Consider the following 14558-nt stretch of genomic DNA (forward strand, 5'->3'; position numbering starts at 1 on the left):
TGACTTTCTGTGGATAACTTCTTTTTTGATACTGACCTCGGGGCCCTCCATGCCGAGACGTCCACAGGTCCATACTGAGCTCCGGAGGCCTTCATACACCAAGTCCCATACATAGGCAAGTCCTATCTATGACAAAGCGCGTTTTACACTCCGGCCACGACTATAAATACCATCCTGACCAATTTCTCCTTCCTTCCTTCCTTCCTTCCTTCTCTCTCCACGCTATCTGCCAAGCTTAGGTGAGTACATGTCTACCCGTGGACGCTCTGCTTCCTTACACTGTCCTATACTACTATTCTTTCTTCTTTGTATGTTAAGCCATGCCCAATACCCTTCAATTGCATGCCAGTACCTCTGATATTGGCCAAGTGTGCATCTCTCACCCTGATTTTCACCAATCTATCACTTATCTATCACTTATCTTTTCATTTTCTCTCACTTGCATATCATTTGTTACTCTCACAGTATCTCACTTGCTGCCCTTTGATATCTACATCTCTTTTACCCCAAGCCCTAACCTGCAACATACCATTTCTGCACTTGCTGTCTCACTGAGACTAGGTATTTTGCGTACCCCTCTACCTTCATTTGCTCCTTTTGCTTTATTCTAATATTCCCACTTGCTACTGCACATTTACTTCTTCCTGCTCTGCCTTGATTTCCATTTTTCTTACATTGAACTCTTTCACTTGCACCATCATCTATCTCTTTTCACATCCCTACCCAAATTGAGGTATTCTATCACTTCGTTCTATCCTGCATTGTCATTGACATCGCTCTTGGCTGCGAGTTGGGCTACTTGCCTTATCGCATTGCGTGCCCTACATTGTCTATTACTCTACTGCATTGGTCCGTCTTCACATTACTATCTTCGTGCATCTCAATATCCTAATGCTTCATCATTATTGACTCACTTTTACAGATAACTGAACCAAACCCAGGCTTTTTTCTTCCTTTTCTTCTTTGTTTTGAAAAAACAAGCCGCAGATATCCTTTTTCTTTTCTTTTTCTCAACCCTTTTCCTAAACAACCAAACTGACTGAGGATTTCCACTACTTGACGCCGCACACCCACCCTCTCCAACACGCGCAAACATCGCGCTCTCCCTTCATTGCTTTCTTCCTCTATTTTTCGACTACCCTATTTTCTTTGACCAACATTCGCTAAAATGTCTGGTCGTGCTCACGGTGATCTGCCCATTCGAGGCAGCCGTAGCAGTGGTGACCGTGGTGGCTCCCGAGGCCGCGGCGATGGTGGCTCGAGTAGCCGTGGCAGCGACCGCGGTTACAGCGGAGATCGGGGCCGTGGAAGTGATCGCGGCAGTGGTCATGGTGGGCGTGGCGGGTCTAGCAGACCCCAGAAGTTCGAAAGGTAAGTTTATTTGTTCTACATCAAGTGAAAACTATATCTAACATGCGCGCAGGATGTTGAAAGACCCGGTTGAAGCTCCCAGCACCCGAGTCCAGGCCTTGGAGGATCGGTACCTGGCAGAGTCTACAAAGGCTCGCCCAGAACCCAATTCTTTGGCTCGGCGTCCGGGCTACGGCACACAAGGTCGTCCGATTGTGCTTCGTGCCAACTTCTTCCCTATGGAGTTCAAGCCGAACGTCAAGTTCTACTCCTATCGGCTCAAGATCAAGCCTGACGTAAAGAAAGGGCAGCAAAAGTTCATTCTTGAAAGCATGCTCCGGCAATATCCCCTCTTTACCGATGGAAAAGTTGGCGTTGCTACTGATGGGGCCACTGAGATTGTTACGACCGGCCCACTCCCCGAGAATCGAAAGCCGTTCACTTGTTCTATGGGCCATGGAACTGGGAGTTCGAATGTCTATACCGGCCCTTGGAATGCTACATTGGCCCTTGACAGCTCTTATTCCCCGGCTGACATGGCTGCATGCCTTGAGGACGTCACCCGCCGAGAGGAGCTTGAAAATGAATCTTCCTGTCTCCGAGTACTGAATATCCTCATGAGTGCTTATCCCTTCAAAAATTCCGGCACCTACATCATCGGCAAGGGACGAAACAAATTCTTCTGGATGGACAAGCGAAAGCAGTGGATGGCCCTAGGTGATGGCGCTGAAGCCGTTCGTGGTTTCTACTCAAGTGTCCGACTTGGTGCTGGACGAATCATGCTCAATTTGAATGTCAGTCACGGTGCATTCTTCCTTCCGCGTTCTTTGATTGATGTAATAAAAGAATTTGAAGCAAATCACAATGACAAACGGGATCGTGTGCAGCGGTACTTGAAGGGCTTGAAAGTCTATGCCATGCATCTAGAGCCTCGAAAGAACGGACTCGGGGTGAATGAAAGACCCATCAAATCGATCCTTGGAGTTGCTACCCCTAGAGATGGACGCAGCCAGGTCCATCCCCCAATGGTTAAGCAACTCGCATCCAGTGCTGACAACGTGAAATTCTGGATGGGAGATGACAAGGCGGGAGAGTACATCAGTATTACCCAGTACTTCCTCAGAAGTAAGTTTGCTGCTTATTTGTTGATATTTGAAGTACATTTTGCTAACAAGAAATAACAGCTTACAACATAAAACTTAAATATGCTAATGATAAGCCAGTCGTGAATGTTGGAACTCGTGAGCGTCCCGTTTACCTTCCTATGGAGGTTTGTGAAGTCCTTCCCGGGCAACCTTTCCATCCGGAACTAGTCAAAATTCAACGACAGAACATAATCAAGTTCAGTTGCCGCCGGCCTCCTGAGAACTATGAATCCATTATGAAAGATGGATTGGCCATCATGGGAATCGACGAAGACCATACCAAGACGGTAGGGATTAGGATCAGCAAACAGATGATCACTGTACATGCACGGATTCTGAGTGCTCCGAATTTGATTTATGGCGGCAAGAAAAACACTAGCCCCCGATACGGATCGTGGAATTTGGTAAGCACTAGATTTGCCCAGGGCGCTAATATCAGTAAATGGACCTGTCTTTGGCTTCGAAAGCGCTCCTCAAAGCCGGAGCATGAGCTCAAAAATCCTGAACCCTCAATGGATGCCCTGTACCGAAAATTGCGTGACCATGGCCTATCACTTCCGGCGCCATCTAAGCCATATCTGTCATGCCTTCTTATTGATGATGACCAAGAAAATCGAGCTATGATCAAGGCCCAATTCGCAGAGCTCTCGAAATCAAGGTTCTCCTTAGTGGTTGTTCTTCTTCCTACCACAGATAGCAAAATCTTTGATTTCGTCAAGTATTCTGGAGATATCAAGACCGGCATCCTGACGCACTGCATGCATTCCGAGAAGGTGATGAAGATTAGTGAGCAGTATATGAGCAACAATGCCATGAAGATCAATCTCAAGATGGGAGGATGCAATCAACTCCTGCAGCCTACGAGTGCGCGCTTCATTGGCGCAGCAAAGACCACCATGGTCGTCGGCTTGGATGTCACTCATCCGTCAAGCACAGACCCCGACATCTTCCCCAGTGTTGCTGCCATAGTTGCCTCCATTGATTACCGTATGGCACAATGGCCCGGTGAAGTTCGAGCCCAGACGCGCCGCCAAGAGCACATTGAATTCCTAAAGGACATGATGCTGACTCGACTGAAATTGTGGAAAGATACTAACGGTGGTCACTTGCCGCAAAACATTCTCATCTATCGTGACGGTGTTAGCGATGGTCAGTTCCCCATGGTCCTTACAGAGGAACTTCCAAAGGTCCAAGCTGCTACCAAAGCGGTATACCGTGGAGCCCTGCCCAATATCACCATCGTTGTCTGCGGAAAGCGCCATAATGTGCGCTTCTATCCTACTAAATCCACTGAAGAAGATAAAACATCCAACCCAATCAATGGATGTGTCGTCGACCGCGGGGTCACCCGTCCCATCTACTGGGACTTCTATCTGCAAGCCCAGTGTCCCCTTCAGGGTACTGCTCGGCCAGCTCACTACATTGTCATCCACGACGAGATTTTCACAAATTCGAAGGTCAATACAGACCGCAGGCCAGCTGATGTGCTGCAAGAAATTACCCACAATATCTGTTACATGATGGGCCGGGCTACTCGCTCGATCAGTTACAGCACCCCTGCCTTCCTGGCTGATAAGTTCTGTGATCGTGCCCGGAAGTATCTCTTGGCTCACTGGTATGACCAGAATATGGATATTGATAACATCAATCCTAGCATTTTGACTCTACCGAGCAATTTGCGAGACAGCATGGTCTATATCTAATTTGACCATTGTCATTGCTATTTTCTATTCTATTGTTGATATTTGATGAGTTTGCCGATGTTCTTTTCCGGAGTTTGATACTCATTTGCTATGCTCCATTGTTCTTTGAAATTGTTTTTGAGAATGCTTGCAATGCCTTTTATTGTTGGGCTGGAAGATTGCTCCTGGTGAAAGCTATGAAAAAAAACTCAAAATGACAAAAAAAAAGGGTGCAATGTCATTGCTTTTCTTACAAGCTTGAGATGTGCCTATGCTGCAACAAGTGTGAAAAATTGAAAACACCAAAAAAAAGGAGGATAGAAGATTTATTTGCATTTTTATTGTTTATGTCTTTACTTTGGATGACACTTGCACTGCAGCATGGAAAATAACAAAAAAACCAAAAAAAGAAGGGGATGATATCTATGTTAGAGTAGGAAAATTGAAAACATTTAGAAAAAAAACCCTGTGCTTGTGTAGCCACTAGTCTTACTCGTTGTAATTAAATGATCTTAATGGTAAGATTGAGTGGAGAACGCTGAATATCAAAGAAGCATATAATAGTATACAAGTGCCAATCTACATACATATTGTATGAATATGGCTCTGATTATCTTGAAACCCCCAAGACACCTTGGGTCACACCTGTTATGATATGAGGTTGAACACTGTGCACATTAACCTCTATCCTCATACAGCAATGAGCGTGGGTAGAGTCCAAAGACTCTTCGGCATGAGATAGTCTTGACAGCATCTATGACCCAGGGTTCCTTGTAAGATGTTTCTGCTGATGAATTGACCAATCGTGCAAGGCGACAGCCTCCTCTAATTCCGACACATATCTCTGAAAGTCAAAGCTTATATAGCATTGCAAAAAAACGACCAAAGTAAGCCGATATCACCTTTCACCGCTTGATACTAGGAGACCATGCTTCAGGTTGCCACTCCTCGCCTGGATTGGCCTTGTTCGCCTTGGCCCATGGGTTCTCCACCTTTTGTGTCTTCGGTTGTGCGGGTGCGGGCTCAGCCTTTGAGGCTGTTTCGGGGGATGCGGCTGAAGCTGGTGCTTCTTGTGTGGGAGCAGCGCTGGCGGGCAGCTGATTCAAAGTCGCCTCATTGATTTGGGTTGATGGTGCTTGGTGTTGAGTCTTGGGCTTATCGAGGAAGGAGGCCTTGCTGGCCCAACGTTCATCAGCAAGCCGAGCGAGTTGTTTGATTTGTGCCTGCCGCACAAGATCCTGCTGCTGCTCCTGGATGCTTGGGGGGTGTTGCCGGACATGTCGCAGCCATTGGTGCCATTGCGCTGTGTTGAAATAACAGGTTAGTTATGATTCAACTCGTTCACCCTTGCCTCGGAATAGAGGCATGTGCTCCAAGGCCGAGACTACATCTTCCAAAGGAACTCACGTGTTACTTGAACATCACTCAAGTGAGTTTTGGGATCGAATCGAACAATGCGCCGGTATCGAGTTGCATTCATCACATCTTTGAACTCCCAGAAGGTATTTCCGGCGAGATCCTCACCTAAGACAAGTTTAGCGGTACTGAGACACAAGAAAAACACAGAGGGGATACTGACCGACCAAGAAGGACTTCCGCCAGGGTAGGCGAAGCTTCTTCCATTTGAACCATAAACTGTTAACCATGATCGAGTTTAAAGAACAGAAAAGAGGCAAAAAGAAAAAGATCGTGGCGGACTTATCAGGAACGTCATCGATAAACACAGCCCGGACATTCCATTCTTCTTCTCTCCGTCTCTCTCGCCTTTTCTCCTTTTTTTCAAATTTCCACAACTTTTCTAGAAAACTTCTACACTTCTAGTAATTGAAGCATTTTCTTCATCTTGTCATTCCAATTGTATCACGAAACACCCTCCTCTGCTACCCAATACCCGCCACTATTAGGACCGATCGGGCACCCGCAAAGGGATACATACCACCCAGGTGGCAACCACAGTTCAACTACACTTCAGATAAACTCTGATCGAGCATCGGTCATTCGACACTCGTCATGGCTTCTGTGACTTCGTTGGACAAGGACTTGCGCAATATGCGCCTATCCCGCTATACCCCGCAGGCAGCCGCGGAGGTACGCGACTGGATTGAGGAAATGCTGCATGAGAAACTGGCGTCGCCAGACTTGCTCGAAGGTTTGAAAGATGGCGTTGCGCTTTGCAAGTGAGTTGTATCTGTGGACTTAAAATAACAGTTAAAGGGTCTAGACGCCTGGCTGACTCCTTTAATTACAAGGCTGGTAAACCTCGTTGTGTCACCAGGCGTGAAGTATAAGCAGCTGTCCGCACCATTTGTACAGATGGAGAATATCTCTCATTTCTTGCGCGCATGCCAATTGCCACCGCTCGATCTTCCCCCGCACGATGTCTTCCTGACAGTTGATCTCTACGAAGCAAAGGATCCGGCGCAGGTTCTCCAGTGTCTGGCAGCGTTCAGTCGACGAGCCAATGCCCTTGCCCCCAACAAGTTCCCACGAACTGTTGGTCCACAGAGTAAACGCGGTGTGGTCAGCCCAAATGCGACAGGTTCCTCGGGTACCGGGGCATACACACGATCAACCCGCTCCTCCAGCAACGTCGGGGATGCGAGACCCAACCTTCCCTCTCGAACAGACAGCCCCACAAAACCTTCTGGGGCGTACAGTACGTGGGCCAAGAAAGGCGACGAACAGGCTACGACACCGGCTTGGAACATTCACCAATATGGCTATATTGGGGGAGCTAGCCAAGGGAATCAAGGGATTGCATTTGGTGCTCGCCGACAGATCACTACTCCTGGGCCTGCTGTACCAAGCCTTGCAGAGAAAGAGAAACGCAAGCGTGAAGAGGATGAACGGATCCGTCAGCAGAACGCAGAGAGGGAAGAGGTACAGCGGGCACACCAACAGCAGATTGCAGAAGAGGAGGCTCGTGCCAAGGCAGAAGAGGAGCGCCGATGGGAAGAAGAGACTGCTCGTATAAGGGAACAGGAACGCCTCAGGGTAGAAGCAGAAAAAAAGCGCTGGGACGAGGAAAAGCGTCAGTGGGAAGCGGAAGAGCAGCGACGCATGGCGGAAGAAAAGGCAACCGAGGAGCGATTTGAGCAGGAGAGACAACAGAGACGAAGCCTAAATGATACTCGTCTCAATGGTCAGTTCCTGAGCCAGTATCAGGCCTCCAATGCCCAGGCCAGTGACGTCGCCGGAGCAAGGCCAGTCGAGGAAACACCCCAAAGCCGCCGGATCAAAGAGCTCGAGCGCGAGCTACAGCTGGCAAAGGAACGGGAGCGCCAGTACGAGACCGAACGACAGGAAGTTCAGCCTGGGAAGACCGGCGACCAGCCTCAGTCTCGCAGTCAAAGTCGCCCTCATCCCGTGCCCCCCAAGCCTAGCTACGACTTATCTTCCCTAGAACAAGAACGGCGACTTCTCCGCAAGGAGTGGCAGAACACACAGGATATGCCCTCTACTTCCGAGGCAGAGGAACCCGAACCCATCGAGGAGCAAGGACCACCCCAGCCCCCTCGTCCCCTCCCAGTGCCAAAGCCATCATCTACCTCTGCAGCGCCAGTGCTCCCTCCCAGGGATCTACCCACATCGCCCCGCCCTCTTCCAGACCCAGTAGCCTACAATGCCAGCCGGGGTCGTGAAAACCGCGTGGAAAATTTCCTCGCCTCGAACCCAGCACCCACGTCCCCAACCCCAGCCGCCCACCGATTCCAAGACTACACCTCGACCTCCGAAGTCGACGCCGAGAACAGCCGCCGCGCGGCCTCGCAGCAGAAGACCAAGGCTGGTGGCTGGGCGTCCAAGTCCCTTTTAGAACGAGAGATGGAGCGCGAACGCGCGCGCCAGGAGGAGTGGGCAGAGAACCAGAAGCAAACAGCAGCTGTGGCCGAACGTGGCGGCAAAGATAACACGGAAGGCTCGGGACCCGGCCAGTCCTGGGATGTTCACCAGTATGGCTATATGGGTGGTGATAATCAGAACCGTGGAGGTGTTGGCCTTGGTATTGGCGGTGCTAGGCGCCAGATTATTGGGCCCCGACCGCCGCAGTAGGCTGTTGACTTGTGCTGACAACTCGTGAGCCTACTTCAACCTAGGGTTCTTGTTCTTATTTCTTTGATTTCTTGCTCCCCTCTGTTTTCTTACCTTTTTTTTTTTCTCCTTTCTCCTTCTTTTAAGCTCTACGTCTCCAGCCTCTTTGGGCAAATATCATCATTGAAGCAGAAGACCTATTACCATTTTCCTGCGTTGGTGGATTATTCTGTTAGTTGCGTGCTATGATTCCCGCTCCATGCCATTGCTTACTTCATTTTGACGCGATGTGGTTGTAGATAGCACTATTATACTCAGGGTCCTATAATAAACACATTACAGAAACTACAGAGTTTTGTAGATTGATCATACATGCGTAGGATAGTCCTTCCACAGCAAGTGAAGAGAATTGGCATTTGATATGTAAATAGCACAGGTACTCCATGGCCTAAGTATATCTCACAAACTATTATATTCAAACCGAAGAAAAGAAAGGGGCATTCAAACGCTCCATGTACGCCCCGAAACACGATCATTAAGTCATCATTGCCATCATGAACATCATTACCACAACACCGGTCCTGCCCGATCACACAGAACATCTTCATGGTAATATATGCTCAACCATAAACTTCATCCTAAACCCACTCTCCTGCAAATAAGCCCATTCAATCGAGTCCCGGTTATGAGTAGCCTTCTCACGACGCGCAATCCCAGACTGGACTGCTTTTGTCAGCGATGGGGTCGCAGAGAGCATATTGCTCTTATGCAGGATTGTCATCAATGCCTCAAGCAGAATGGAGATCTTGGCGTTGTTCTCAACGCTCGGGCTGGCCGCCGCGTAAGGTAGGAAGCATTTCTCCAGCTTGGCCTGGGTAAGATAGATATCGTTAGAGCCTGGGGCCGAGCTCTCGCGGAGTACGAAGAGGAGGAGTTCGCAGAGAGTGGAATGCGCTTCGGGTAGGAAATGCGGGAGGTTCGAGGGGCTGATGAAGTGTTGGAAGAGGGGGAGGGAGAAGTCGCGGATGTTCTCGACGAACAAGTTGTAGAGGATATCGAGGGGCATGAAGTCCCTAGGCAGTTTTTCCGAGAGACTGGAGAGGATGCCGAGGAGTTGTTGGCGGAGGGCGAGGGAGGTGTAGTCGCCTAGCGGGGATAGATTGCTGCTTTCATGGGAGGGTGTTTGGCTTCCGTTGGCCATCTTGATGGGGTCTGTGGCTTCATCCATTGCGTTTCGCGTTCCTCGTCGGGTGCGCTTGCTGCGCCGTGGCTTGCTAGTCTTCGATCCTTTGACTGGCGGTGATACCGAGGTTGAGCTTTGATAGGCTTCGAAATCCTCGTCTGAACTGTTCTGGTAGTCGCCATAATCATCCTTGTCGAGGTTGATATCGCCTGCCCTCTTTTTTTTATTATGGGAGTCTTGTTCAGGAATAGGAATTCTTGTTTCATCCTTGAATACTTCCTTAAACTCGCCGAGGTTTGATTTGCCATTGGCAAATATTGCCCGCAAGATTCTGCGGTTCCGTCCAGCTGTGGTATTTGAGGCGATGTAACGGAAGATCAAACTTTCCCGGAAAATTCCAAGGTCGTCATGAGCCTCCATTACCACCACCTTAGGCTTTCTGCCCCTGCGCTTTCCTTTCTTGGCCGAGTCAGTGCCTGGTTCAGTGCCTAGCTCATTGCGGGATTCAGCGCCCTGCGAGGCCTCCCTCTCCGATTTCCCAGATATCTCTGACAGAACCGAGGCCCCCCTTTGGTTTTCCTTTGCCGCTAGATATTTTCTTTCACGCTCATTCCAATCATCTTCGAGTACGTCGCACATAAACTGCAGCCATATCTGCCAGCGCTCCCATCGGGCCGGGTGAAGTACCGAACAATTGAATGCCCAGCCGACAGCATGCCAGAAGTCCTCCGCGGAGTGCCACAGGGAAGCAGCTTTGTTGAATTTCGTGTTCAGAGGCCTGGTATCAGGATTGTCATTCTCAACATGCATCGGGCTTTCCCCACGACGTTTACCCTGTCGCGAAGATGCAAATTGACTGAAGCAAAAAGCGAGATTAAACTTTGCATCCATGGGACCAACAAGGGAATTCGTGAGCCGAAGAAATCGCAAAGCTGCATTAGGCGCTTCTTTTTCGTACTCCGACTGGGCGAGCGTTGTCGTTCTTGGGTGCACGAGCATCGTAGCTGCGACAGCCAGATGCTGTGGCAGTGGAATAATTGCTTTTGATGATGAGATAGTGCCCGATGCAAGGACATTGAAGAGAAGGCTATAAGCTTGGGGCCCTAGTTGAGAAAGCGGGGATTATTAACTGCGTCTCTTTGAAGGCTTCCTGCACGTGTCAAAGCATGAGGAAAGGGAACATACATAGTGAGTCTTCGAGGAAAATTTCTGTCTGTTGAGCCAGCTCCCATTGAAGGGGTACAGGTGACCGATATGGTACCTCGTCCACGGTCGCCATGGTCGCCATGGCCAGAGGGGGGTCCTTGAAAAGCCAACTGAAAAGATACATTTTGAGCTGGCAGTAACACGCTTATCGATAAGCAGTCGCGGCGGAGAATGGTGTATGGCGCGTCGAAAGAGGTATATGTCCGGCAGAACAGCACATATGTAGGTAGCCAGATGCTAATATATGTGACATCATTCAAGAGCATAAGAAAGACATCCAAAGTACGTGTAGGATCTAGAGAAAAGCTAGGATAATACCGTAGTCAACAAACTAAAAGATGTTTTGATACTCAATTCTATAAAAAGATTGAATTTCTTTGTTTCGAGGGCGGAAACAAAGGCGGTGGAAAGTATAGACAATGAACTCGGCTGTTTCTTGCTGTAAGAAGCTAGGGCACAGATTATCGAGGAATTGACGATATAACTACATGTGTACATGAAGTTCTTTGGCAGCTTAATTAAAGTAATAAGGTGCTTGTTTTGGCGAAAGCCTCAAAGCTCAAAGCCTAAGGTTAACAACATCCAAAAACACATCGGAGTGTTTCTTACATCTAACGTCCACCATGTCATCTCCAAATGAGCCCGCATTAGCGGCTGACTATTCTTGTATATTATCATTCAATGCGGACCTTTTAATATTCGAGGGCTAAGAAGAGATACTCGATCCTCAAATTCTAGCGATGATGCAATAGGCCCCCGCATGGGCCCTAGCCAAGAGATTGACCTGCATCAATCGAAGTTCTACTCCAGGGCTAGGCACAGATACTTCCATGTGCATAGATTGCAAAGATACGTCGGTCCCTTACATTACACAACCCAATATTTCAAAGACTGAGTAGGGACTCCAAAAAAACGAAAGCTTGCAAGATAAAAAAATGCACTTGGATACTTGGAAATCTAGACAAGGATAAGCCACTCAGGGCAGACCGAAAGGATGGGAATTTGGACTGGTTCGCAGTTACTTCTGCGTCTTCATATTTGCCGACGAAAAAGAAAAGAGAAACAGGATGCGCAGTAGCCAAGAACGGTTCAAAGCCCGTCAATCAATTTCGCAATGCAAAGGCCTTTTATGGAGAAAATGAGGGGAAGGCGAGAAAGCTCGAGAAAACAAGGAGGTCGTGGATACGCCAACATGGATAATAATTGTGGAGGAAGAAAAGGAAAGATTAAATAGGAGCCACTATGACTCCTCGGGTATATCGGAGAAAAAACCTATTCGCAACCGATGCGACTGTAGTCAAAAAGTTAGCAAATGAGTTCCACGAGTCCGGATCCAAGCAGATATAACATACGAAAGGTAGCTTGGGAATGACCACCCCCAATGTAGCCAGGAAGTTGATAGTGAAGTGGGTCAAGTCGAAATGTGTGTAGTGAGTGCTGAGGAGGAAGAGCAGGATAGGCACGCAGAGCAAGAACTTTTTAGCGGGTGTGTACTGGTCGCCATTGTCGATCTGCTCCCACATGTTGAGATTGTCGTAGGCGCCGGCATTAAACTCGAACGGGATGCCCCGCACCCAGTGGAACATGAGGAAGGATCCGAACATGTAGCTGATATTGGTGAGGGTCCACGAAGTTTCTTGCGAGACGCCCGGGATGATGTCGTAGAAAATCTTGAGAGCGGCGATACACACAAAATGGATGGTCCAGGCACCTAATATCAAAACAAAACTTCACGTTAGTCCTTAGTTTCTCAATATTGCGGATATGTGGTCTCCAGGATTCATTGTCGCTCACCCTTAGCATTCACCCAGTTTGCATTCAGATTTGGCAACGCGGCCTGATCACTGGTACGCTCAATAGATTCGGCGGGTTCTTGGTAGATAAGACTGCTAGATCGCCTCCGGCGACCTTGTTTTGAGCTCATGCTTGGAGATAACCGTTGCGGCCCTGTGTCAACATCCGGAGGGAAGGAGATGCCACGGGGGGTCAACAGGGAAGACACTTTTGAATTGCCGGACGCCAGCTTGTCGGTTGGGTCCAAAAATAATTAAGTTGGATGGAGAGAAGGAGAGAAAGAATGGAAAAGGAGCGTGGGGATGAGGTGGCACGGCCCAGAACTGGAGTTTGCCGGTTGGATCGGGTTGGGTCACGGGGTGCGGAAGAGCTCTCTGATTCACGTCTTTTTTTTTTCTTCTTTCTTAGACTATCTGTTTTCTTTTTTCCTTTTCTATTAAGAGAGGTCTAAAATTAGATCGATTTTTCCCTTAATCTATTTCCTGACTTCTAGATTGGCCTAACTGGAGGCAAATGCATAATTGGCCCTACATGTACGAAACGTATGCATGTGCGGAATCTAGCCCGAAAGGACTAAACTACATGTACTTTATATATTATGGATTCAGTAAAGGGGAAGATGATTGCCAAATAAATGAGTAGTTATATCTTCTTTCTATTTTGTCTTTGAGTATAAAAATAGCCGGCTACTTATGCCGCCTTGTTATATCTTTTTTTGCTAGTCATTTTGTCATTTTACTAGTCTTCTTATATTCTTTATTATTTTCTCCCCTTTCTCAATTGTATACCTGGAAAGATGAAAAGGCCAGAAATGTAAATCAAATGGCTTCTTTATGTATAACTGGGGCTTTCTAATATTTCTTATCGTTGATATTTTCCTTTTATGGGGCAATATGTCCCGGGACATCCAGGGTTGCCTATAGGCTAAGAAATAATATGGACTTGGCCACATTTGCTCAACTATGACTCCTAAATGACCTTTGCTATTTCTTTATTTTATGGCCTGATTGAATGTCTCGTGATGTTATAGTGTCTATGCCCCGGGGCACAGCAAAATTAGAGTCCCAATATTTATACTTTCAAGCCTCAGAGATGTACATATTAAGGAGTTTACAGCGCTGTTATAGCGAAAGTGGATAGGAACAGATTCCGGTGAAAAGACTGAAGGTGCAATAGTCTGCCGTACCTGGAGCACGGTCTTCTTCAGCCCAAGCCACTGGACCTTTTGTTCGTATTGATAAATTGTTAATCCATGTCCTAGGATAAAATATTAATCATATTTAATAGGCAGGAATCGTTGATAGTAGGCCGTCAGACCGCGCAGGTGATCGTTTCCCACCAGCGGGTTGAAATTGGAATAGTTACTAAATGCGGCAAGTTTGCTGTCTATTGAAGGTTCTTGTCTGTCGTAGAAACCCATAAATCCTGTCGACATAGAAATATGCCTTCGTTCTACATGGCGAGTCTAGTACTCGGCTAGTACGGAGTATAAATTGAAATAGTTGATTCTGGGAGCACTGGCTAGATTCCGTCCAAACGATTATTGCCGTGCTTCCATGTAGCCTTGTCTACGACCGGTAAATAAGAGTAGAGGGGTCTCTAGTTTGTCCACTAAGCGCTGATGTTGTTCTCCAACGCCGCCAGACCAAGTTGATAATCAACTCGTGCCCTAACTCGATGGATCCAGGAAAACTATTGGATGATAGATGACTGCAGTTTGTGGCCTCTACCTCGGTTTATAAATACTGTTAACTATGTATATGTACTTTGAATATTCAGCCTAATGATCTATTGGATTCAAACATGGCCTCGGCACCTGTGATTAACGACGGCATCACCCCACTCTTGGCGTCGATCGCCTCGATTTGCTATCCTCCGCGGGTAGATCTCATGCCAAAGACAGCCTGATGAGTTCCAAGGGTTTGGCTCGCTCTTTGGGATGGCGTCTTGGACAATAATCCAAACTGTCATCAATATCTAGATGAATCTTATATGATGTTGAGTGTGGCCCTGGAGGAGCTAACTGTGTCTGCCCGCTGTTTAGATGCTTAGATCATGCTGGTATTGATTAACTGACCTATTATGTTAATATTTTCAATGTATTCTCCTGTCTCTTATGCTTATATGATTCTAATGAGTACCTCTTATCATGTTTCGGCTTATGGAATG

General features: G+C 47.7%; 5 protein-coding genes across 5 annotated transcripts; 2 read left to right on the forward strand and 3 right to left on the reverse strand.

Moving 5' to 3' along the window:
• Positions 1-1168: 1168 nt before the first annotated feature.
• On the forward strand, positions 1169-4198 carry N7479_001913 (argonaute/piwi family protein; the record flags this gene model as incomplete). Its single annotated transcript, XM_057249610.1, has 3 exons — positions 1169-1371; positions 1424-2475; positions 2535-4198. The coding sequence occupies 3 exons, from the start codon at positions 1169-1171 to the stop codon at positions 4196-4198; spliced, it is 2919 nt and encodes a 972-aa protein (XP_057114042.1).
• An 884-nt stretch (positions 4199-5082) lies between these two features.
• N7479_001914 (uncharacterized protein) lies at positions 5083-5823 on the reverse strand (the record flags this gene model as incomplete). Its single annotated transcript, XM_057249611.1, has 3 exons — positions 5083-5480; positions 5585-5701; positions 5757-5823. The coding sequence occupies 3 exons, from the start codon at positions 5821-5823 to the stop codon at positions 5083-5085; spliced, it is 582 nt and encodes a 193-aa protein (XP_057114043.1).
• A 364-nt stretch (positions 5824-6187) lies between these two features.
• Positions 6188-8227, forward strand: N7479_001915 (calponin homology domain protein; the record flags this gene model as incomplete). Its single annotated transcript, XM_057249612.1, has 2 exons — positions 6188-6354; positions 6427-8227. The coding sequence occupies 2 exons, from the start codon at positions 6188-6190 to the stop codon at positions 8225-8227; spliced, it is 1968 nt and encodes a 655-aa protein (XP_057114044.1).
• A 583-nt stretch (positions 8228-8810) lies between these two features.
• Positions 8811-10719, reverse strand: N7479_001916 (uncharacterized protein; the record flags this gene model as incomplete). Its single annotated transcript, XM_057249613.1, has 2 exons — positions 8811-10492; positions 10575-10719. 2 exons carry the CDS (start codon positions 10717-10719, stop codon positions 8811-8813), a joined length of 1827 nt encoding a protein of 608 aa, XP_057114045.1.
• A 1116-nt stretch (positions 10720-11835) lies between these two features.
• Positions 11836-12519, reverse strand: N7479_001917 (ORMDL family protein; the record flags this gene model as incomplete). The annotated part of the gene is made up of 3 exons (XM_057249614.1): positions 11836-11886; positions 11948-12306; positions 12390-12519. 3 exons carry the CDS (start codon positions 12517-12519, stop codon positions 11836-11838), a joined length of 540 nt encoding a protein of 179 aa, XP_057114046.1.
• Between the last annotated feature and the right edge of the window lie 2039 nt (positions 12520-14558).

Source organism: Penicillium vulpinum (genome assembly GCF_028829585.1).
Source record: "Penicillium vulpinum strain IBT 29486 chromosome Unknown utg000001l_segment0_segment0, whole genome shotgun sequence".
Lineage (NCBI taxonomy): Eukaryota > Fungi > Ascomycota > Eurotiomycetes > Eurotiales > Aspergillaceae > Penicillium > Penicillium vulpinum.